We start from the raw sequence: 24,347 nt of genomic DNA on the forward strand, positions 1-24,347 counted from the left end.
TGATTTTGTTCTCGCATTCTGGGGTTGATGATAAAATATGTTAAAAAAATATTTGGTCTCAGTGGCTGCTGCTGTAGGCTTGCAAAACAGGGGGATTAAGTAAAAACAGACGTGGCAGGTAAAATTCAGCCAATCAGAACAAAGAACGGTTGTACCGTTCATCAGTCAATTTCTAGCAGTTTGTTAGTAAGGTATATTTAAAAGAAACACAAATAAAGACTGCATTTGGTGCACTTCCCAAAGGTAATTGCCAAATAAAGACACTAACTTTAATACAAGTTAAAGTTATTCCTTATAATGTGATGTGAAAACAAATTTATGTATACAAATGAATCACTTACATTTTCTTACAGAAATAGACAGGAGAAAATTGGCTCATACTTTTAAAATAAGACCATATTGTGACTACATTGTGATCCCAAAATCGTGCATTAGATGCATCAATACTTTAAATATTTTATTGTAAATATTTCACATGCAGTTCTTATCATAATATATGTCTCATCTTTTATCAGCACATGCTAAGTCAAAATGTTTTAAACATTAAAATCATGTAACATTCTGCTCAAGCTGTAAGCTAAGGTTCCTCAAGTTTTGGAAATAGTCACTACAGAGAGCACGCTGACACCAGAGTAGTCTATACACATTGACGTCTTTGTTCTCAGCGGGAATATTATAGGTGGTAAATTAGTAACTATCTGCTCGGGAGGATTTCAAAGTTGTCGTCCACACCCAGTCGAGTGTTTTGATGTGTCCATGTGGACTACCTAAACTCAGTTCCTTCTTGTACAGGAAGTTTGGAGTTACCTTACTCTCAAGGCAAACATCTACTACTTCAACTTGAAAAAACTGGCAGCTTAATCCAAACCACTTTAGAGAAAAACAGAAGACACCATTTTGCTGAGTATTTTTAGTCTCGGACCCTTCCCCTACTATGCGTCTGTCCCCTTTTCTCGCTGTCTTCCGGCCTGCCCTGCCTCTCGTTTTGGGTCTTTCTTTGGGATGCAGTCTCAGTCTGCTCATGGTATCTTGGACTCAGGGGGACACGGATGAAGCCTGCAGTAATCAGCTGGGTCTTGGAATTCTTCAGGGCAGACATGTCGGAAAACCCCTGAGCGTGGATGTAGGGGATTGGAACGATGTTTTCAAACCTCGCATAGTACCATATCATAAGGACACCAGCAAGCCACATAAGAAAGTGCTCAGGTGAGTAAATCTGCTAACATCTTATTGGGGGTAGTGGCAGCTCAGAGACAAAGACTTTGCTTTGTTTAGTTCCATTAGGGAAGTGTTTGCAAATGAAACGAATTGAATTATTGCTGAATACGTAATTTAGTTTCATGGCTAAGTGTTTGTTTACTGATAAATGACTCAGTAAGTAATATTGAAATAAATTCACAAGAAATCTGGAAAGGGGGGTTGTTTTGTACATCAGTATCACCTAAAAGATGCAATCAAAGTTTTCTACAGTTTTATTTCTTTCTAGTTAATTAAAAAAAGTAGTGCCTCTTGTGGATGTGTTTTTTAAATATTCCTTTCAAACATTTCACAGGACAGTGACTACATTTACATTTTCAGCATTTAGTAGACACTTTTATCCAAAGCGACTTATAGTACAGTAACAGTATACAGTGTGAGCAATTGAGGGTTAAGGGCCTTGCTCACAGGCCCTACAGCAGCAACCTGGCAGTGGTGGGGCTTGAACCAGCGATCTTCTGATTACTAGTCCAGTACCCTTACCACTAGGCTATGGATTGACTACTACCCTAAAATTTGCAGAGGCTTTATTTGCTGCTCTTCATCATGTTTTACACTTTGGTTGCATTCATGACAGAAACGGTAGTTACTTATCACACAAGATTCATCAGTTCACACAAGGTTATATCGAACACAGTTATGGACAATTTAGTATCTCCAATTTACCTCACTTGCATGTCTTTGGACTGTGGGAGGAAACCGGAGGACCCGGAGGAAACCCACGCGGACACGGGGAGAACATGCAAACTCCACACAGAAAGGACCCTGGGATCAAACCCAGGACCTTCTTGCTGTGAGGCGACAGTGCTACCCACTTAGCCACAGTGCCACCCAACTAAATACAGTAAATTATTTTGGAAAGAATCTTAACTACAGTCAGTGGTGCTTAGTGTTGTTGGTTTTTTTGCTTTATCCTGGTCAAGGTTGCGGTGAGACTGACTTCACCAGGAAACACTGGGTGCAAGGCAGTAAAACCTTTGAAACCTTTGACCAATTTAATGTAGGGCTTCAGCCAACCCCCTGAGACATAGCTAATTATGTCTGTGTAGATGCCCGGCTGGCAGTTTTGAACCCAGATCTCAGCGGTGGTGGACTTGCATAATATACCACTGCACTGAGCATTCTTCTTTATTGTTCTCCATTGAATGTATTATTTAAGGATTTTACCTTTTATAAATTAGTCTAACATAACAATGTGTTCAGATTTAATTATGTTTATGCTAATTACATGGGTAGTAATTATTTCCACTGTATGGGAAATAAAAGCATTGTGAAAACAGTAGCCTTTGATGCGTAACCATGACCACCACAAAAAAAAAAAAAAAAAAAAAAAAAAAAAAAACTAAGCATACAAAAACCTTATTTAGTAGCCATAATATAAGCAGGAGAACATTCTCTGAACTACCCTGTTATGAGAAAACAGACGTAGTACATCAAATATGACTTGCGAAGTAAGTTAGTTTGAACATACCAATCAGGCATAACATTATGACCACTTTCAAAATATTGTGTTGGTCCCCCTTTGTTGTCAAAACAGCCCTGACCCATCAAGACCCCTGAAGGTGTGCTGTGGTTTCTGGCGCCAAGATGTTAGCAGCAGATCCTTTAACTCCTATAAATTGTGAGGTGGGGCCTCCATGGATTAGACTTGTTTGTCCAGCACATCCCACAGATGCTTGATTGGATTGAGATCTGGGGAATTTGGACGCCAAGTCAACACCTCAAACTGGTTGTTGTGCTCCTCAAACCATTCCTGAACCATTATTGCTTTGTGTCAGGGCGCATTATCCTGCTGAAAGGCCACAGCCATCAGGGAATAGCGTTTCCATGAAAGAGTGTACATGGAAACAATGCTTAGGTAGGTGGTATGTGTCAAAGTAACATCCACATGGATGATCCCAGCAGAACATTGCCCAAAGCATCACACTGCCTCCGCCGGCTTGCCTTCTTTCTATAGTGCATCCTGGTGCCATGTGTTCCCCAGGTAAGCGACGCACACGCACCCGGCCATCCACGTGATGTAAAAGAAAACGTGATTCACCAGACCAGGCCACCTTCTTCCATTGCTCCGTGGTTCAGTTCCGATGCTCACTTGCCCATTGTTGGTGCTTTCGGCAGTGGACAGGGGTCAGCATGGGTGTCCTGACTGATCTGCGGCTATGCCGCCCCATATGCAACAAACTGCGATGCACTGTGTATTCTGACACCTTTCTATCAGAACCAGCATTAACTTCTTCAGCAATTTGAGCTACAGTAGCTCGTCTGTTGGATCGGACCACACAGGCCAGCCTTTGCTCCCCGCGGGCATCACTGAGCCTTGGCCGCCCATGACCCTGTTGCTGGTTTACCACTGTTCCCTCCTTGGACCACTTTTGATAGATACTGACCACTGCAGACCAAGAACACCCCACAAGAGCTGCAGTTTTGGAGATGCTCTGACCCAGTCGTCTAGCCATCACAATTTGGCCCTTGTCAAACTCGCTCAAATCCTTACACTTGCCCATTTTTCACTTCACCTGTCAGTGGTCGTAATGTTATGCCTGGTTGGTGTAGACTTTATTTACAGCATTAAATATTTCTCTTATTTCACGTTGTGCAGTGTTTTAGACTGATGAAGCATACTACCAAAAATTCACTAAAGAAATGCATCATAACTTAAGTGCAAAATGTCTCAGAAGTGCAGTCAAGCTGCTTCAAAAATCTACACACAGGTGGACTCCAATTAAACTGTAGAAACATCTCAAGCAGTATCGGTGAAAACAAAATGCACCTCAGCTCACTTTTGGGTGTCATATCAAAGGGTGTGCACACTTGTGTACATATGATATTTTACACTTTGATTTTTAATAAATTAGCACAAATGTCTAAAAACCTGCTTTCACTATGTCATTGTGGGCTATTTTGTGTATAATTTTGTGACAAAAAAAGAACTCAATCTATTATACTGTAGAATGAGTCTGTAATGTAATAAAATGTGGAGAAGGTGAAAGAGGTGTGAAGACTTTCTGGCTTGACTGTAAGTGACAAAAATACAGGCTGCTTCATAGATTTTTTGGCTGTATTTATAATGTACAAACTAGAGCATGACTGGTCAGCAGTGTAGAAAAAATAATGTCCCAGTGTGAATTTCATTCCTAGGTATGTAGTATTTTCAACCCGTGAAGTTGTTTCTGATCCTTCATAGAACTAAATGAGTCATCAGTTCTCAGTTGAGAGGAATCTGTCAAATTCCATTAACTGCTCAGTTGGTAAAACTCAGAAGTAAGTATGGTGTAGTTGTGCAGTATACACAACTATAACAATGAAACTTGGGCAGTAAAACAAATGGGGGTTCAAATCTATATTTGTAGCATAGTAAACTGAAACAAAATCAGGAAAAAAAAAGATTTATAGACGCATCTCAACAAGGGATGAGAACATGATGAGAAGCTTACGTCTGATGTGTCTGTCTGCTCAGTTTGGAATTTCACTTATTTCTATAGCTTTCTTTGGCCTTATACAGTCATGTGAAAAAGTTAGGACACCCCATGAAAACCTTTGTCTTTTTGAACATATTTAAACATATGAACATTTGAGCTTCATTTGAACAGTACTGAGAGATGGAGCTTATATAACTAAACAACAAAATGTTAAAAATTACTTGTAAACACAAGTTGTAAAATGTAATAAACAAAAATGGAAATTTATTGTGAGGAAAAAGTTAGGACACCCCCACATTTATTACTACTTAAAATGTCTAAAATTAGAATGAGGTGCACCACATCAGCTGCAATAATTAGACCATCATTAGAGGACATTGGAGTTTTATTTAAACCTCAGACATTAGTTTGGTTTGCTCTTGATTTGTTGAAGTGAGTGGTGTCGCCACTCACTGAGACCTAAAGAGCTCTCTGAGGCCTTCAGAAAGTAGATTGTAGATGCATATGAGTCTGGGAAGGGATTTAAAAAGATCTCAGAACAATTAGAAATCAGCCATTCCACTTTCCGGAAAAGTGGAGAACATTTAAAACAACTGCCAACGTGGTCAGGTCAGGCCGTCCTAGCAAGTTCAGCCCAAGAGCAGACCGCAAGATGCATAAAGAAGTCTCAAATAATCCTACAATGTCTTTATTTGGGCTTTATTAATGAATTATTTGGGCACAGTAACAGAAGACATGTTTGGCACAAACCAAACACAGCATTTGAGCACAAGAACATGAAAATGTCATGGTTTGGGGCTGCTTTGCCAGAAGCAGGGCCTGGCAAACTCTTCACTGAATGAGTTCTTCACTGTATCAGAGGGTGCTTGAGGAAAATGTAAGATCATCTGTCCAAAAACTGAAGCTGAAGCGGAGGTGGACCATGCAGCCATGACAATGACCCAAACCATTCCAGTGAATCCACCAAGGAATGGTTTAAAAGAAAGAAGTGGAGAGGTCTGGAATGGCCAAGTCAAAGCCAGGATCTTAATCTTATTTAGATGCTGTGGGGTGATTTGAAACGGGCTGTGCATGCAAAAGACCCCTTAAACATCACACAGCTGAAGAAATTCTGCATGGAGGAGTGGGAAAAACTTTCTCCCAGTCGATGTCAGAGACTGGTAGATGGTTACAGGAAATGTCTAATTGAGGTTATTTCAGCCAAAGGGGGAAATACCAGCTATTAGGGCATAGGGTGTCCTAACTTTTTCCTCACAATAAATAGTTTGTTTAGTTATATAAGCTCCATCTCTCAATACTGTTCAAATGAAGCTCAAATGTCCATATGTCCTAACTTTTTCACATGACTGTAGTGTATGTTTGTGTATGCAAAGACTTCCTCATGAGCTTTTCAGTTAACACCAGCACCTTGTAGCTTGCTACTAAATTATACTATGAGGAAGATACTTTTGGCCAACAGAGAAGCATCAGCAGTATGCCAGGCCCACAGCACTGTGTCATTTTTTGCACAGGTGTGAAATAATATTTTCAAGCAGGTTAGATGATCCTAGATGAGGGACTATGAAGTGCTCCTTAGGATGTTTTAGTGGAATGTTGGTCAATTTTAATTGGGAGTTGTAGATAAATACAATAGTGGAATCAACATCCTGTCTGTTACAGTGCATGTACAGTGTATCACAAAAGTGAGTACACCCCTCACATTTCTGCAGATATTTAAGTATATCTTTTCATGGGACAGCACTGACAAAATGACACTTTGACACAATGAAAAGTAGTCTGTGTGCAGCTTATATAACAGTGTAAATTTATTCTTCCCTCAAAATAACTCAATATACAGCCATTAATGTCTAAACCACCGGCAACAAAAGTGAGTACACCCCTAAGAGACTACACCCCTAAATGTCCAAATTGAGCACTGCTTGTCATTTTCCCTCCAAAATGTCATGTGATTTGTTAGTGTTACTAGGTCTCAGGTGTGCATAGGGAGCAGGTGTGTTCAATTTAGTAGTACAGCTCTCACACTCTCTCATACTGGTCACTGAAAGTTCCAACATGGCACCTCATGGCAAAGAACTCTCTGAGGATCTTAAAAGACGAATTGTTGCGCTACATGAAGATGGCCAAGGCTACAAGAAGATTGCCAACACCCTGAAACTGAGCTGCAGCACAGTGGCCAAGATCATCCAGCGTTTTAAAAGAGCAGGGTCCACTCAGAACAGACCTCGCGTTGGTCGTCCAAAGAAGCTGAGTGCACGTGCTCAGCGTCACATCCAACTGCTGTCTTTGAAAGATAGGCGCAGGAGTGCTGTCAGCATTGCTGCAGAGATTGAAAAGTTGGGGGGTCAGCCTGTCAGTGCTCAGACCATACGCCGCACACTACATCAAATTGGTCTGCATGGCTGTCACCCCAGAAGGAAGCCTCTTCTGAAGTCTCTACACAAGAAAGCCCGCAAACAGTTTGCTGAAGACATGTCAACAAAGGACATGGATTACTGGAACCATGTCCTATGGTCTGATGAGACCAAGATTAATTTGTTTGGTTCAGATGGTCTCAAGCATGTGTGGCGGCAATCAGGTGAGGAGTACAAAGATAAGTGTGTCATGCCTACAGTCAAGCATGGTGGTGGGAATGCCATGGTCTGGGGCTGCATGAGTGCAGCAGGTGTTGGGGAGTTACATTTCATTGAGGGACACATGAACTCCAATATGTACTGTGAAATACTGAAGCAGAGCATGATCCCCTCCCTCCGGAAACTGGGTCGCAGGGCAGTGTTCCAACATGATAATGACCCCAAACACACCTCTAAGACGACCACTGCTTTATTGAAGAGGCTGAGGGTAAAGGTGATGGACTGGCCAAGCATGTCTCCAGACCTAAACCCAATAGAACATCTTTGGGGCATCCTCAAGCGGAAGGTGGAGGAGCGCAAAGTCTCGAATATCCGCCAGCTCCGTGATGTCGTCATGGAGGAGTGGAAAAGCATTCCAGTGGCAACCTGTGAAGCTCTGGTAAACTCCATGCCCAGGAGAGTTAAGGCAGTTCTGGGAAATAATGGTGGCCACACAAAATATTGACACTTCAGGAACTTTCACTAAGGGGTGTACTCACTTTTGTTGCCGGTGGTTTAGACATTAATGGCTGTATATTGAGTTATTTTGAGGGAAGAATAAATTTACACTGTTATATAAGCTGCACACAGACTACTTTTCATTGTGTCAAAGTGTCATTTTGTCAGTGTTGTCCCATGAAAAGATATACTTAAATATCTGCAGAAATGTGAGGGGTGTACTCACTTTTGTGATACACTGTATGTTTCTGCATTTTACATTGTGTGTAATACACAGATGAGCCAAACCATTAGGACCTAACATGCTGTCAAACCAGTTCTGACATGCCACAAGACATCGAAAGAACCCCGGGACATTACCAGCAGGTTCTGCAACTTCAGTACGTTTTGAGTTGGATCATACTACAGGTCTACAGGACTGGTTGGACCGGTTAACCTTTGGCAATTGTTTTAATCTCCAGTTCCATTGCCTGCGTGGACAGTTGTGGCCTAGTGGTTAAGGTACTGGACTAGTAATCCAAAGGTTGCTGGTTCAAGCCCCACTACTGCCAGGTTGCCATTGTTGGGCCCTTGAGCAAGGCCCTTAACCCTCAATTCCTTAGACTGTATACTATAAGTTGCTTTGGATAAAAGCGTCTGCTAAATTCCGTAAATGTAAATGCATGTCCATCCATCTATCCATTTATCCATCCGTCCATCCATCCATCCTTTCATTTCATTCCCATCCATTCATCCTGTGCTGTCAAGCGTCTACATACAGATATGATTGGCTATGTCTGGTAACATGTATTGTAACAGGCCTTAGGAATATGAATAATGAAAAACATATTTAAGAGAGTGCATTGCTATATACCAGTGATTTACTTATCATCTGTATGCTGTTACAGCCTGTCAGTCAAAAATGTACAACATTTTGTCCGATCTAGTATAGTATAAAGGATAGGTGTAATTTTTTTGTCTCTGTCTTTGCTGCAGGACTCGTTATATCCATACTGAACTTGGCATTCGTGAGCGCCTCCTGGTAGGCATCCTGAGCTCACGTGCAACCCTCAACACTCTGGGAGTGGCAGTGAATCGCACGGTGGCCCATCGCTTCCATCGCACCTTCTTCTTCACGGGCCTTCGTAGTGCCAAGTTGCCCCACGGCATGACTGTGGTTGCGCACGGTGACGATCGGCCCGTCTGGCTCATGTACGAGACTATTCGGCATCTGCATCAGCACCACGGCAACGAATACGACTGGTTCTACCTGGCACAGGATGACACCTACACGCAGGCAGAGCGTATAATGAACCTAGTGGGGCATTTGAGTGCAGGACAAGACCTCTACATGGGCCGGGCAGAGGAGTTCATCGGGGGCGAGGAACGTGCTCGATACTGTCACGGAGGCTACGGATACCTGTTGTCACGGAGCCTACTTGCCCGGTTACAGCCGCATCTTGATGCCTGCCGTAATGACATCCTTAGCGTCAGACCTGATGAATGGCTGGGCCGCTGCATTATTGACTACCTTGGTCTGAGCTGCGTGGAAAAGCATCAGGTGAGGCAGAAAATGTCACTCTCTTTATATCACACTTTTTATATCTTTTTAACAGGGTCAAACTAAACTAAGTATACTTCTCCTTTATTGTGAAAACCTTATTGTGAAAAAGTCTAGTAGCGTATAGCTGTGGCAACAGGGTTATGTCATTTCCTAGCCTTTCTGTACATTCTACTTGCCAGTTGTTTGTTAGAAATTACAAAATGTAACTGCAAAAACTGGATGCTTAACAGTTTTGTGACCCTACTTTTTTTGACAGATATACACTTTCTGAGCACTTTATTAGGTACACCGATCTGGTGCATTCATTGATTTCATAAGCAAGTGGTTCTGAACCTTTTTTACTTTTAGTGGAATCAACATCATGTCTGTTACAGTGCATGTATGTTTCTGCATTTTACATTGTGTGTAATACACAGATGAGCCAAACCATTAGGACCTAACATGCTGTCAAACCAGTTCTGACATGCCACAAGACATCGAAAGAACCCCGGGACATTACCAGCAGGTTCTGCAACTTCAGTATGTTGTGAGTTGGATCATTCTACAGGACTGGTTGGACCGGTTAACCTTTGGCAATTGTTTTAATCTCCAGTTCCATTGCCTGCGTGGACAGTTGTAGCCTAGTGGTTAAGGTACTGGACTAGTAATCCAAAGGTTGCTGGTTCAAGCCCCACTACTGCCAGGTTGCCATTGTTGGGCCCTTGAGCAACGTCTAGTCTAGTAACGTATTCATTGATTTCATAAGCAAATGGTTCTGAACCTTTTTTACTTTTAGACCCCCATGTGTTAAAAAAAAAATCAGGAACCCCCTTGAATAATATGATATTATTCTTACACTTTTAGCAAGAATGACAAAAAAGTATTGTTTTCTTGCTAATGGGAAATTTGATAAAAACATGATGAAGGTAAATATATTGGTATTTTCTGATTTTGGTTGATGTCATGAGTTTACAGTATAGTGGGATGTAGTGGTGAACCGATTGTGAGACCTTCCTCAGCCTGGTCTGCTTCCGTGGAATCTGCATCAACAATTAAATTGGAATGTTTTGTAGTCGCCGACTCGCCGTCTATTGACTTGTACTTTTGTGGTGGGCAAATCAAATATAATATATAAGACACAATAAGCTATAGGTAGTTTAAAATAGATTCATATGGCATCACAAGAAATCTATATTAGGGCTGCAACGATTAGTCGACGTAATCGATGACGTCGACCATAAACATTTGTCGACGTGGAATTTCATTGTCGACGTGTCGTTAGTATTGCAATGCACTAAAGGGACTGCAGGGGGCGCAGCATCGCTTCCATGGCGCAGCGGGGAGTTTATGAAGACAGAGAGGCAAAGATAAAGAGACCGAAAGTATTTCAGCCAAAATAACCCAAAGAAACGAGCTGAACGCAGACACTACAGAGCAGAGTTATGGTTTCACACCAGCAACATGGTGAAACGCCTTGCAGCCGTGATGACCAGCGTTATTACGGTAAGTTTTTACACCGCTTTGTGCTTTAACCAACCTAGTTAATGTTTGTTAATGCTAGAGTACTTGTCGGAAAAATATCTAAGAGTTCACTATTTTTCAGGTTTGTTTGCTAGCTAACTCATTAAGTGCAATAGTTAATCAGTCATTTATATGAGTAACGTTATGCTCTCGTTAATGAGAGCATTCATTCTAAATAATAAGCCTCCTCCACTTAATGATAGCTAGTTAGCTCAGCAGATAATTCAGTTAAGATATTTAACCTGTTATGGTTTAGTTGGCATAGCCAGTACACTATTTGTAATAAACTATGATACATAACCTTTAGTTTGTGATAATTAATACAGCTTTCTCTTTTGTGCTTTCTATTAATAGCACTAAGCAATGGAGTGTGGATGAGAAGAGAAGAGGTTCATGCTCCCCTCAGGTGGCTGAGGTCCTCACAGACAGCATTCACATGTTTCTCAACCACATGTTATAAATGTTTTTGACTTCCAGAGTGATAATTTCTGAAACATAACAGTTTCTAATGCTGTCCAAAGCTTTCTTATTTCATTGAATTTTTTTTATTGTGATTGTGTATTAATGTTTCAAATATATTTAATTAAACTATCAAGCTTAAGTTTCATATTCATGTTTCATGGGTCATTATTTTAATTTGATATTGGAACTTAAATAACATAACAGAGTTTTGTTATGTTAAGGCAGAGATGGAGGGTATGACATAAATAATCGTTGACTAGTCGACTAATCTGAAAAAAATAAATAAAAATAAATAAATAAATAATCGTCAGATTAGTCGACTACTAAAATAATCGTTAGTTGCAGCCCTAATCTATATGCAGATAGCCTAAAGATTTTCCCATCCTATCGTGTGTGATTTATTTTTTTCTCTCAACTTAATGCAATGGGACCCCCCTCTAGGCTCACTCAGGTCCCCTAGGAAGGCATGGTTGAGAACGACTGTTATAAGCTACATCTATCATACAGATGAACTTGGGTATACAGTTACTGACTGTAGCTGTTGCTGTGTACACTTTATTACCCACCTGGACCCCATGTATAAGTCATCATGTGCAACAGTGTTGCTGGGATTTTTAGTAAATACTGTGAAAACGTACTGATCTTTTTATTAGGAACACTTGTTTGGAGCTTTATTCCTCTCCCAGCATTCACATTGAGATGTTTAAAAATCCCAACAACACTGCTAAACCTGATAGACTCATGTCAGCACAGCACTCATTATCTCTCATTACCGTCCTGGTGTCATTGCAGTGCTGAGATTGGTCCACTACCTAGATAACATCTGTTCTGTGGGGATCCCTTTTTTTTTTTACTTTCTTTTTTTTTTAGGCAAATTTTCCAAATGCTGGCTGCTCAGGTGGCACAGCAGTAAAAACACACGCTGGAACCAGAGCTGGGATCTCGAATATGTTGTATAGAGTCTCAGCTCTGCCTGCCGGCTGGACTGAGCATCCACATGAATGACGATTGGCATGTTGTTCAGATAGGGGTGGGATATTAAAAAGCCGCATAGGGACTCTCTTATAACTAATGCAATTACGACCTCTGCTAGCTGATTGATGGCGCCTGCACAGAGATGGGAAAAGCATGCTGTCAGGGTGTGTCTCTCCATACACAGTGCTGATCCACATTGCACTCGTCAAAGTGTAGGTGACAAAATGCATATGGCATGCTGCCCACGTGTTGGAGGGGGTGTAGGTTGGCTTCGTTCTCCTCAATCAGAGCGGGGATCGGCATTGGTGGAGATAATGCACGACGCAATCGGGCAATTGAACGAGCTAAAAGGGGAGAAAAATGCATAAACAGGGTAAAACTAGGATGTTTCATTGTTGTACTAAAGAAAAGGTTCTGATATGCATGTTTATTTAATTGTATGGCGTTATTTTCTGTTTTGTCAGCCACATTCCAGCAGTATTTAGTGTAAAGTATCTCTTGCTATTAAAAGTGCCACAAAGTAATCTAAACAGAAACTGTCATATTTCCTGTGCTTTAGGAGATGACCTACTATTACTTTGAGCTGCAGAAGAATGCTGACCCTGAGCGTGAGGACAGTGCTCAATTTAAGAATGCTTTCACTGTTCACCCAGTATCAGATCCGACTCTCATGTATCGCTTACACAAGCGCTACAGCCAGATTGAACTGGACTCGACCTACCTTCAGATACAGCAGCTACAGGTGTGTAGATTGCTTCCTAGCTTCAGAAATCTGTGTGTTACATATTGAGAGTTCATGCATTTTCAAACCTGTTGTTGTAGAGTTAATGACATTCCGTGCTTTTTTATTTGCATTTTTATTGTCACTGCTTTACACTGCTACCGGTAGCAGGCACAATTGGCAGTGCCTTCAGCAGACAAAACCCGGCCCCCGGAGATTGCCCTGCTTCTTGGTAACAGGTGCAGCCAAACAGAAGCCTAGATTAACCCTCCATTTGACGGCAACAGGGTACCTCCAATCATTGATATCCTGACACCTCAAAGGCAGCACAACCCCCTCCCCTACCATGAGAATAGGTTCTCAGCACTCCCTTGCATTTCGTAAAGGGCGAATAAATGGGATGCCTTGTTTGCCGTGAGGTGCGACCTGTGTCTGTGGAGGAAGAGATCCTGGTGCTTGAGGGAACTGGTGGCTGCGGCTGCCGGAACCCAACACAGTACTTTGGCTCCTACTTCACATAGACAGGCGGTCAGAGTGGCCCACTCTGATCAATCGGCTGGTCGAGACATGCCCTGGGAGACTCCGGACATGCCGTCAGGTAATCCGTGAGCCCCAGAAGGCGTCGGCTGAAGGGTCAATCGAGTAGCGAAATACCATCTAGAGTCTGCTCGAGTATACCTTCCCTATATCCCTGGTATACATCCGCTGGAAGTCCGCAGCTCTGTGTACCCCCTAGTAGGGCTCCATGGAGGGTGGGGAGTAGGGATGGCGAATCTAAAATACGACACTATGGATAAACACACCACAAAGAGAAAGATGATAGAAAACGACTCAGATCAAAGAAGCTCGGACTTGCTCTCTGAAACAAGTGACAGTTGGCAACGATTTGTTCTGTTGGAATCCGGAAAAACAGACCCTCCTTTGCCAAGGCTCTCCTTTTGCCATAAACAAAGGCGTATTGGGCATAGCAGGAACAGTCAAGAATGTGAAGAAACTGAGATCCGGGCAAATCTTAATAGAATGTACCAAGAAAATTCAAATGGAGGATCTACTCAGAGCAAATAAATTAGCAGGAATTAAAATCAAAGCAACTCCACACCCATACCTCAACATCAGCAAGGGCGTAAACTGAACAAGAGAACTAGCAGAAATGGAAGAAGCCGAAATCACAGCCGAACTGACGCAAAAAACAAGACCAAACTATAAGAACAAACACCTATATCTTAACCTTCAACAGACCACAACCCCCAGAAAAGATCAATATTGGATATCTAAAGGTGAAAGTGGACATGTATATACCAAACCCTTTAAGATGCTTCAAATGCCAAAGGTATGGACATGGGGCAGCAAATTGTAGAAGCAATGCTATGCAGTAACTGTGGGGAGGCAGAACATGGACCAGGATGTGAAAACACTCCAAAATGCACAAACTTGCTATGGGGCAACATAATGCATCATCTAAAGCATGCTCTACATGGATATGGGAAAAAGAAATCCAGTTGAAGCATAGTAAAAAGATCACGTACCCGGAAGCAAGACAGCTGGTCGAAAACCAACCCGCATTCAAACCCATTAAATCCTACGCAGCAGCACTCAAAACCACAGTAAACCAAGGGACCCAGACACTCCTCACATGGATATGTGGCGAGAAAGCACATCCACTCACAAACACAAAGGAAATAATCAACCTCAGACCAAAAGCAAACAATCAGGACACTAAAGCAACAGAGACCGACAGAACACAAACAGAAAAAGAAAACAAGTACATCACAGAAATCAAGCCAAGGAAGTAATAAATCCAAGGAAGGTGCGTCAGTAGACGTAGAGATGTCAGAATCCATGACATCATGGTCCCGGAGCCCATCACCAAGGACCAAAGCAAAACAAAATGTACATATACATGACAGATGAAGAACTAATCATACAGTGGAACTGTAGGGGGTTCAAAGCAAATTACGCAGAAGTACAACGACTAGCAGCAACCCTCAACCCAGCAACCATCTGCCTTCAAGAGACACAATTAAAACAAGCAAGCTACAAAGACCTCAAAGGCTACACTACATACAGCACACCTGGGCCGGCAAAACTTAGACAGTCTGGGGGCACAGCCATCTTAATACGACACAACATTATTCATAGTCTCGTTCCAATCCAAATTGGTCTGCCTGACACTATCCCGACCAATAACCATCTGCTCAATATACCTTCCTCCGGGAGATATTGTCACTAAACAAGACGTAAACTCTCTGATAAACCAAATGCCCTCTCCCTTCGTCCTGGTAGGGGACTTCAATGCATACAATCCCATCTGGGGAAGTAAAAAGAGTACACAGAGAGGAAAGTTAATCGAAGATCTAATAAACTCAAGAGACCTCTGTCTATTAAATGATGGCTCAAACACATACAGTGCCTTGCAAAAGTATTCAGCCCCCTTGAACTTTTCAACCTTTTGCCACATTTCAGGCTTCAAACATAACGATATGAAATTGTAATTTTTTGTGAAGAATCAACAACAAGTGGGACACAATCGTGAAGTGGAACGAAATTTATTGGATATTTTAAACTTTTTTTAGAAATAAAAAACTGAAAAGTGGGGCGTGCAATATTATTCAGCCCCCTTGCGTTAATACTTTGTAGCGCCACCTTTTGCTGCGATTACAGCTGCAAGTCGCTTGGGGTATGTCTCTATCAGTTTTGCACATCGAGAGACAGAAATTTTTGCCCATTCTTCCTTGCAAAACAGCTCGAGCTCAGTGAGGTTGGATGGAGAGCGTTTGTGAACAGCAGTTTTCAGCTCTTTCCACAGATTCTCGATGGGATTCAGGTCTGGACTTTGACTTGGCCATTCTAACACCTGGATACGTTTATTTGTGAACCATTCCATTGTAGATTTTGCTTTATGTTTTGGATCATTGTCTTGTTGGAAGATAAATCTCCGTCCCAGTCTCAGGTCTTTTGCAGACTGCAACAGGTTTTCTTCCAGAATGGTCCTGTATTTGGCTCCATCCATCTTCCCATCAATTTTAACCATCTTCCCTGTCCCTGCTGAAGAAAAGCAGGCCCAAACCATGATGCTGCCACCACCATGTTTGACAGTGGGGATGGTGTGTTCAGGGTGATGAGCTGTGTTGCTTTTACGCCAAACATAACGTTTTGCATTGTGGCCAAAAAGTTCGATTTTGGTTTCATCTGACCAGAGCACCTTCTTCCACATGTTTGGTGTGTCTCCCAGGTGACTTTTTATAGATATCTTTGAGAAATGGCTTTCTTCTTGCCACTCTTCCATAAAGGCCAGATTTGTGCAGTGTACGACTGATTGTGTCCTATGGACAGAGTCTCCCACCTCAGCTGTAGATCTCTGCAGTTCATTCAGAGTGATCATGGGCCTCCTGGCTGCATCTCTGATCAGTCTTCTCCTTGTTTGAGCTGAAAGTTTAGAGGGACGGCCGGGTCTTGGTAGATTTGCAGTGGTCTGATACTCCTTCCATTTCAATATGATCGCTTGCACAGTGCTCCTTGAGATGTTTAAAGCTTGGGAAATCTTTTTGTATCCAAATCCGGCTTTAAACTTCTCCACAACAGTATCTCGGACCTGCCTGGTGTGTTCCTTGGTCTTCATGATGCTCTCTGCGCTTTAAACAGAACTCTGAGACTGTCACAGAGCAGGTGCATTTATACGGAGACTTGATTACACACAGGTGGATTCTATTTATCACCATCAGTCATTTAGGTCAACATTGGATCATTCAGAGATCCTCACTGAACTTCTGGAGTGAGTTTGCTGCACTGAAAGTAAAGGGGCTGAATAATATTGCACGCCCCACTTTTTAGTTTTTTATTTCTAAAAAAAGTTTAAAATATCCAATAAATTTCGTTCTACTTCACGATTGTGTCCCACTTGTTGTTGATTCTTCACAAAAAATTACAATTTCATATCGTTATGTTTGAAACCTGAAATGTGGCAAAAGGTTGAAAAGTTCAAGGGGGCTGAATACTTTTGCAAGGCACTGTATCTACACCCAGGACATGGAGTATATACAGCCATAGACTTAACCCTCAGCTCACCAGAACTACTACCATATATCGACTGGAAAATCTGGGAAGACACATGTGGCAGTGACCACTTCCCGATAATAATATCTCTGAAACCACCGAAGAAACAACAGGGCATCCCCAAGTGGAATTTAAAAAAAGCAAACTGGAAACTATTTAAAACCCTGTGCGAGGAAAGACTCCACACACTAGAATCCGAGGAACCAGATCCAGTAAGGTGGTTCACAGAAACACTGACAGAAATAGCCAAAGACACAATACCACGATCCAAAGCGAACAAATCGAAGTACCATAACCCATGGTTCACGGAAGAATGCAAAATGGCCATCAAGCACAGGAAAAAAGCCATCAGGACTTTTAACCAACACCCAACAACCAAAAACCTCACTAGATTCAAAATCAGTCGGGCACAAGCACGCAGAACCATAAGGCTGGCTAAAACCAAAACATGGACAGATTTTGTGTCTAACCTTAAATCCAAAGCGTCAATAGGCGCAGTCTGGAAAATGGTACGTAGCATGTACAATAGAGAAAACAGACCTCAAATACACCACCTGTGGGGAAAAAGGCAAACAACTACTTTCTGAAGAGGACATAGCAAATGCATTAGCAAGGAGTTTCGAGAAAAATTGCTCCATGGAAAACTGCATGCCAGAATTCCAAAAGATCCGTACTGTCCGAGAAAACAAACCACCCTCCTTTAAATCAGAAAACGACGAACCCTACAACAGACTGTTTACAATAGAAGAACTTCAAAACGCAATTCAAAAAGCACACGACGCAGCCACAGGTCCAGATAACCCTAACCCTAACAATTTCTGAAACAACTCTCATACAAATCACTGACAGTCCTACTCACAGCCATAAACCGAATCTGGACAGAAGGCAAAATACCCCACACCTGGAGAGAAGCAGTAGTGATCCCGATTCCCAAACCTGGGAAAAACCATACCGACCCTAGAAATTACCGGCCGATAGTCTTGACTAGTTGCCTCTGCAAAACAATGGAAAGAATGATTAATCATCGCCTGGTATGGCACCTAGAACACAACAGCCTCATTAATCGTCTACAGAGTAGCTTCAGGAAAGGTAGAAGCACAATGGACCATATCACAAGGATGGAGACCTATATTAGGAACGGTTTCATAAATAAACAGCATATAGTGGCTGTTTTGTTCGACTTGGAAAAGGCATACGATACAACTTGGAGACACGGCATACTAGAAGACATCCACCAAATGGGCCTCCGAGGAAGACTATAATAATCTCAGACTTCTTAACAAACAGAAGCTTCCGGGTCCAGGTGAATCACTCTCTTTCAAAACCAACAATACAAGAGATGGGAGTCCCCCAGGGTAGCATACTATCAGTGACACTCTTTAACATCAAGATCAATAATATCACACAAGGTATCGACCCCAGCATCATGTGCAGCCTCTACGTAGATGATCTATGCATAAGCTACGGAGGAAGATACATGCCAGCAATTGAACAGAAACTACAATGCGCCATAGATAACATACAGAAGTGGACCGTCCAGAACGGCTTTAAAATATCCAAAACCACCTGCATTCATTTCTGCCAACTAAGGTCAATGCACCCGGACCCAGCACTCTACCTCGATGGGGACGAAATCAAGGTAGAAACGGAGGCCAAGTTCCTTGGGATAATAATGGACAATAAATTGAACTTCAAATCCCACATTCAGCAGCTGAAAACAAAGAGTCAAAAAGGCCTGAACATAATGAGAACACTAGCAAATACGAAGTGGGGAGCTGCGTTCCCCATACTGATGCAACTCTACAAAGCAATAATACAATCTAGACTGGACTATGGGTGCCACATTTATAGAGCAACAAGAAAGTCCTATTGGCAAACACTGAAAACAGTCCACCATCAAGGACTAAGGCTGGCCCTGGAGGCCTACAGGACATCACCAGTAGACAGCCTATGCATTGAAGCAAACGAGCCACCGATCCACATGAGATGGCAACAAATTGCTTTAAAATATGCAATAAAAACATACTGCAACAAACAAAACCTGCCATACCAATCCATCTATGAAAATAGGTTTCAACATATGTACGAGGCGAAACCCAACTTCATACAGCCTTTAGGAATCCGCATAAAGGATGATTTGAAAGACCTAAAAATAAACATGTATACACTTGCAAAATCCCAAGAACCACTCCCCCCATGGAACCCTCGAAAACCAAAGGTTATTCTGTCACTCGCAGAAAACAGGAAAAAAGGAACAGAACCAATGGAATATCAGGGAAATTTCCTTGAACTAAGAGAAAAGCATTCAAACCACAGAACAATATATACAGATGGATCCAAAACAGAATCACACGTCGCAGCAGCGTACTTTACTGCAACACACAACCACAGCATCCGTCTCCCAACATTCTGCTCCATTTTCACAGCCGAAGCCTACTCGATATTAATAGCCCTAGAATACATTCAGAAAGAGAAATACAAAGACTTTCTAATATGCAGTGACTCAAAGTCTTGCCTAGAGGCACTGGACTCCATGGACACAAACAACTCAATAATAACCAAAATTTGGATCATAGACAAGGAACTGAAAGATAAACAATACAATATAAAATACTGTTGGATACCAGGACACTGTGGAATACAGGGAAACGAAAGAGTGGATAACATCGCCAGATCGGCCAGAAGTAAGGACATAACCTTTCTCCCCATCCCAGTCACAGATACCATCCCAATAATAAAAGCCTTCATAAACACAAAATGGCAAGAGAAATGGGACAACCAAACCAACAACAAACTCCAAGAAATCAAACCTAACATAAAACCGATAGGTTACAAGATGGAGAACCGATACCACCAAGTCATCCACACAAGGTTGCGCATAGAACACACCCAATTGACACACAAACATCTACACTGTGTTCCAAATTATTATGCAAATAATATTTTCTCAGATTTTCCAAAATTACCTATATGAATTGCAGTCATTGTAATTTTCCAGTCATCAACTATTAGAGTACAATTGAAAGGTTTTTGAACAAACTGCCAATGATAACAGTATATTTAAAAAAAAATAAAACACTTAAAATGCACTCAAAATGCATGTTCCAAATTATTATGCACAGCAGAGTTTTCAACCTTTTCATTTTTATAAAGAACAAAAAAATGGTCATTTGTGAAATTATAAGCATTAGCAGGTTATTACAAACTGAAATCAAACAGTTTTCAAGTCAAAACTTTATTCTAGGTGATGTTACATTTGCACATAGGACCCCTTGTTCGAAAGGAGCTTCTGAACTCTCTCGTCCATTGAATTTGTCAGGTTTTGGATGGTATCTGCTTCAATTGTTTTGCATGAGGACAGAATACCCTCCCAGAGCTGTTGCTTAGATGTGAACTGCCTCCTGCCATCATAGACACTCCTTTTGATGATGCTCCAGAGGTTCTCAATGGGGTTGAGGTCAGGGGAGCATGGGGGCCACACCATAAGTTTGTCCCCTTTTATGCCCATAGCAGCCAGAGATGCAGATGTGTTCTTTGCAGCATGAGACGGTGCATTATCATGCATGAAAATGATCTTGCTGCGGAATGCACGGTTCTTCTTCTTGAACCATGGCAGGAAGTGCTGTTTGAGAAACTCCACATACATTATGGAGGTCATCTTTACCCCTTCAGGGATCCTAAAGGGGCCGACAATCTCTCTCCCCATGATTCCAGCCCAAAACATTACTCCACCTCCTGCTTGTTGGCGCCGTAGCCTTGTTTGCATGGGGTGTCCATCAACCAGCCATCCTCCACTCCATCCATCTGGACCATCGAGCGTTGCACGGCACTCATCGGTGAACAAAACAGTTTTGAAGTCAGTCTTCATGTATTGTTTGGCCCACTGGAGCCGTTTCTGCTTGTGTGCAGTGGATAGAGGAGGTCGACAGGATGGCTTATGCACAGCTGCAAACCTCTGAAGGACCCTGCATCTTGTTGTTCGGGGGACGTTGGAGGCACCAGCAGTTTCAAAAACTTGTCTGCTGCTATGACAAGGCATTTTTGCAGCTGCTCTTTTAACCTGACGTAATTGCCTGTTGGAAAGAGTCCTCAATTTTCCCTTATCAGCACGCACACGTGTGTGCTCTGAATCAGCTACATACTTCTTGATTGTGCGATGATCACGATGAAGTGTCTTGGCAATGTTGATTGTAGTAGTCATGCCTTGACCTAAACACTCCACAATTTGTTGCTTCTCAGCAGCCGACACATCCTTTTTCTTTCCCATTTTGGCTGAAAATGTAGGCTGCTTAATAATGTGGGACAGCCTTCTTAAGTAGTCTTGCCTTTAATTGGACACACCTGCCAAACTAATTAGCACAGGTGTCTGCAATTGCTTTCAGTGATATAAAGAGCCCTGACACACATCACCATCAATGAGTTTAACTGACAAACAAAAAAATTCTTACCTTATCACTCCTAAACACTTTTTGCATAATAATTTGGAACACAGTGTACTTACAGGAGATGAACCCCCTACCTGTCAAAACTGCAACATGACCCTGACAATTAAACATATATTGATTGAATGCCCTAGCCTGCAGCAACAAAGACAGCAACACTTCCGTGCAGACATCAAAGATCTCTTCGAAAAGACCTCACCAGGGAAAATACATAATTACTTATCTCACATCAAAGTACACCTTATGTAGTAAAATAAATGATGGGAGTACCAAGCCACACCCCGCCCTCTAAAAACTTAATCAACCTTATATGAAACAGAAACTTGACATGCCACATATATAGCCGTAATCGTGCTGCCGTGGCAATAAATCCCAGCTATCATCATCATCATCAGCAGACAAGATTGGCTACTAGTCCAATGGATGGGAAAAAACAACCAAAAAGAGGCTGGGGTCTTTGACACTGTGTAAGGAAGAAGGTCCTGGGTTTGATTCCCAGGTGGAGCGGTCCGGGTCCTTTCTGTGTGGAGTTTGCATGTTCTCCCTGTGTCTGCGTGGGTTTATTCTGGGTGCTCTGGTTTCCTCCCACAGTCCAAAAACATGCAAGTGAGATGAACTGGAGATACAAAATTGTCCATGACTGTGTTCGATATAACCTTGTGTGAACTGATAAACCTTGTGTAATGAGTAACTATCGTTCCTGTCATGAATGTAACCAAAGTGTGAAACATGACATTAAAATCCTAATAAACAAACAAACAAACACTGTGTAAGGACCCTGCTTTGTAGCCCAAGGCGCCTGCGCGGAAGTGGAGGAATGTGGAGGTTGATGCGTGACTCTCAGTGCGCGAGACTGGCCTCATGCGCTAATCCACTGAAGTAATAACAAAAAGGGGTTGGTGGACTGTGCACGTGTCAGAGGGAGAGTATGTTAGACAAATATACCCTCCTTGGACATGATTGGTGTCCCCAGCAGTGGACGACTAATTGGCTACGCTTAATTGGTTGAAAAGGGGCAAAAATGCATAAAATAAAATAATAAAAAAAAGCTGCTGAATTAATTCACTTGCAAAACCTGAATTTCTCTCTTAATTCTCTGTTTACTATTCCACAGGTTCAGATCAATAACCTGAGTGAGCTCACCCCGGAAGGCAAAGCTGGGGCCACCTGGCCTATTGGCGTCAATCCACCTTTCCGCCCAAAGACACGCTTCGAGGTGATCAACTGGGAGTATTTCACTGAAGAGCACATCTACTCCTGCGCAGACAGCTCTCCGAAGTGTGAGCTCCATGGCGCAGACCGCGCAGACGTCAATTCCATATTGGAGACTGCCGTGGAGCGCCTGAACGAGCGCTATCAACCACAGCTGCGCTTCCGGCGGCAACGTTTGCTGAACGGCTACCGTCGATTTGACCCCACGCGAGGGATGGAGTATGTTCTGGACCTGGCCCTGGAGGCCTTCACGCAGAAGGGTCACAGTCAGGTGATTGCTAAGCGTGTGGCGTTGCTAAGGCCTCTCAGCACCATCGAGATCATACCCATGCCCTACGTGACTGAAGCAACAAGGGTGCAGGTCATTCTTCCGGTCACTGCACGGGATCAGGACTTTGTGGGCAACTTCTTGGACACGTATGTGATGAACACTTTGGATACTCGGGACAATGCTTTACTGACCTTTCTTTTTGTCTATGACCCATTTGATGCACAAAGGGTCAGTCAGACTGATGTCTTTGCAGGGGTCAAGGCCATGATCAGCGAGGTGGAGAAGCGCTACAGTGATGTCAAGATCCCGTGGATTAGTGTCAAAACAGAAGTTCCCTCACAGGTCAAGCTGATGGACATCATCTCCAAAAAGCACCCAGTGGACACGCTCTTCTTTCTGGCTAGTGTGTGGACCGAGGTGAACAGTGACTTTCTGAACCGCTGCCGCATGAATGCCATCAGTAACTGGCAGGTCTTTTTCCCTGTACACTTTCAAGAGTACAGCCCGGCCCTCGTGTACCGCGACCAACAGCCATCCGCTGCGTCTTCCTTTTCTTCTGAGTCGCTCCGCGACGGCCGATTCGACCGCCACGCCTTTGAGGAGGCCTGTTTCTACAACGCAGACTACATGGCCACTCGTTCTAAGATGGCTGCGGACGTCTTGGACAATGACGAGTTGCTGGAGAGCATGGACGTGTACGAGATCTTTGTGCGCTACTCGAACCTGCACGTCTTCCGTGCGGTCGAGCCGGCTCTCGTTCAAAAATATGTACGGAGAGCCTGTAACCCCCGCTTCAGCGAGGACATTTACCATCGCTGTGTGCTGAGCAATTTAGAAGGGCTGGCCTCTCGCTCGCACCTAGCTATGGCGCTGTTTGAACAAGAGCAGGCCAACAGCACCTAGGACTTCTTGATGGTTTCAGTGGACGTAGAAATTTCAACTGGTTTAATGGACATGAATCAGTGAACTGTGAAAACCAAGCTGTTACTTCCTGTGCTGGAATTACTGAACTTCTAAGAAACCCTAATAAAGGGTTGCTTGCTCATTCCTATAATCATTATTAAACTATCTTATTCACCATGTTTGTACTTTTAGTTGTTTCTATATATATATATATATATATATATATATATATATATATTAGGGATGCATCGATACCATTTTTTCCCAACCGAGTACGAGTACAAGTACATGTATTTTTGTACTCGCCGATACCGATACCTATTTAGAATGATGCAATCTGGAGCATTATGGAATAGTGTAGTTTTTAGTGTAAAATAGTGCAGTGGAACAGTTGCTTGGGTTGCCATCACTAATTGTACAAAAAAAAAAAACACCGCACAGACATCATTGAGAAAGCTTCTGACAAGCTAACGTTAACGTTCATTAATTAACGCACGTAATTAACGTTGTGCACATCATAC

General features: G+C 42.5%; 1 protein-coding gene across 1 annotated transcript; it reads left to right on the forward strand.

Annotated features, from left to right (window-relative positions):
• Positions 1-805: 805 nt before the first annotated feature.
• Positions 806-24,001, forward strand: chpf2 (chondroitin polymerizing factor 2). Its single transcript, XM_062993996.1, has 4 exons — positions 806-1,206; positions 8,720-9,284; positions 12,784-12,966; positions 22,555-24,001. Exons 1-4 carry the CDS (start codon positions 935-937, stop codon positions 23,824-23,826), a joined length of 2,292 nt encoding a protein of 763 aa, XP_062850066.1. The 5' UTR covers positions 806-934; the 3' UTR covers positions 23,827-24,001.
• Positions 24,002-24,347: the final 346 nt, after the last annotated feature.

This window comes from Trichomycterus rosablanca, chromosome 4 (genome assembly GCF_030014385.1).
Source record: "Trichomycterus rosablanca isolate fTriRos1 chromosome 4, fTriRos1.hap1, whole genome shotgun sequence".
Taxonomy (NCBI): domain Eukaryota; kingdom Metazoa; phylum Chordata; class Actinopteri; order Siluriformes; family Trichomycteridae; genus Trichomycterus; species Trichomycterus rosablanca.

What these genes read in the sequence shown, in the direction of transcription:
- chpf2 (XM_062993996.1), top strand. Translation starts at nt 935, where the DNA reads ATGCGTCTGTCCCCTTTTCTCGCTGTCTTCCGGCCTGCCCTGCCTCTC. An exon ending in CCACATAAGAAAGTGCTCAG is followed by an intron (nt 1,207 to 8,719) that starts GTGAGTAAATCT and finishes TCTTTGCTGCAG; the next exon opens with GACTCGTTATATCCATACTG. An exon ending in TTCAGATACAGCAGCTACAG is followed by an intron (nt 12,967 to 22,554) that starts GTGTGTAGATTG and finishes ACTATTCCACAG; the next exon opens with GTTCAGATCAATAACCTGAG.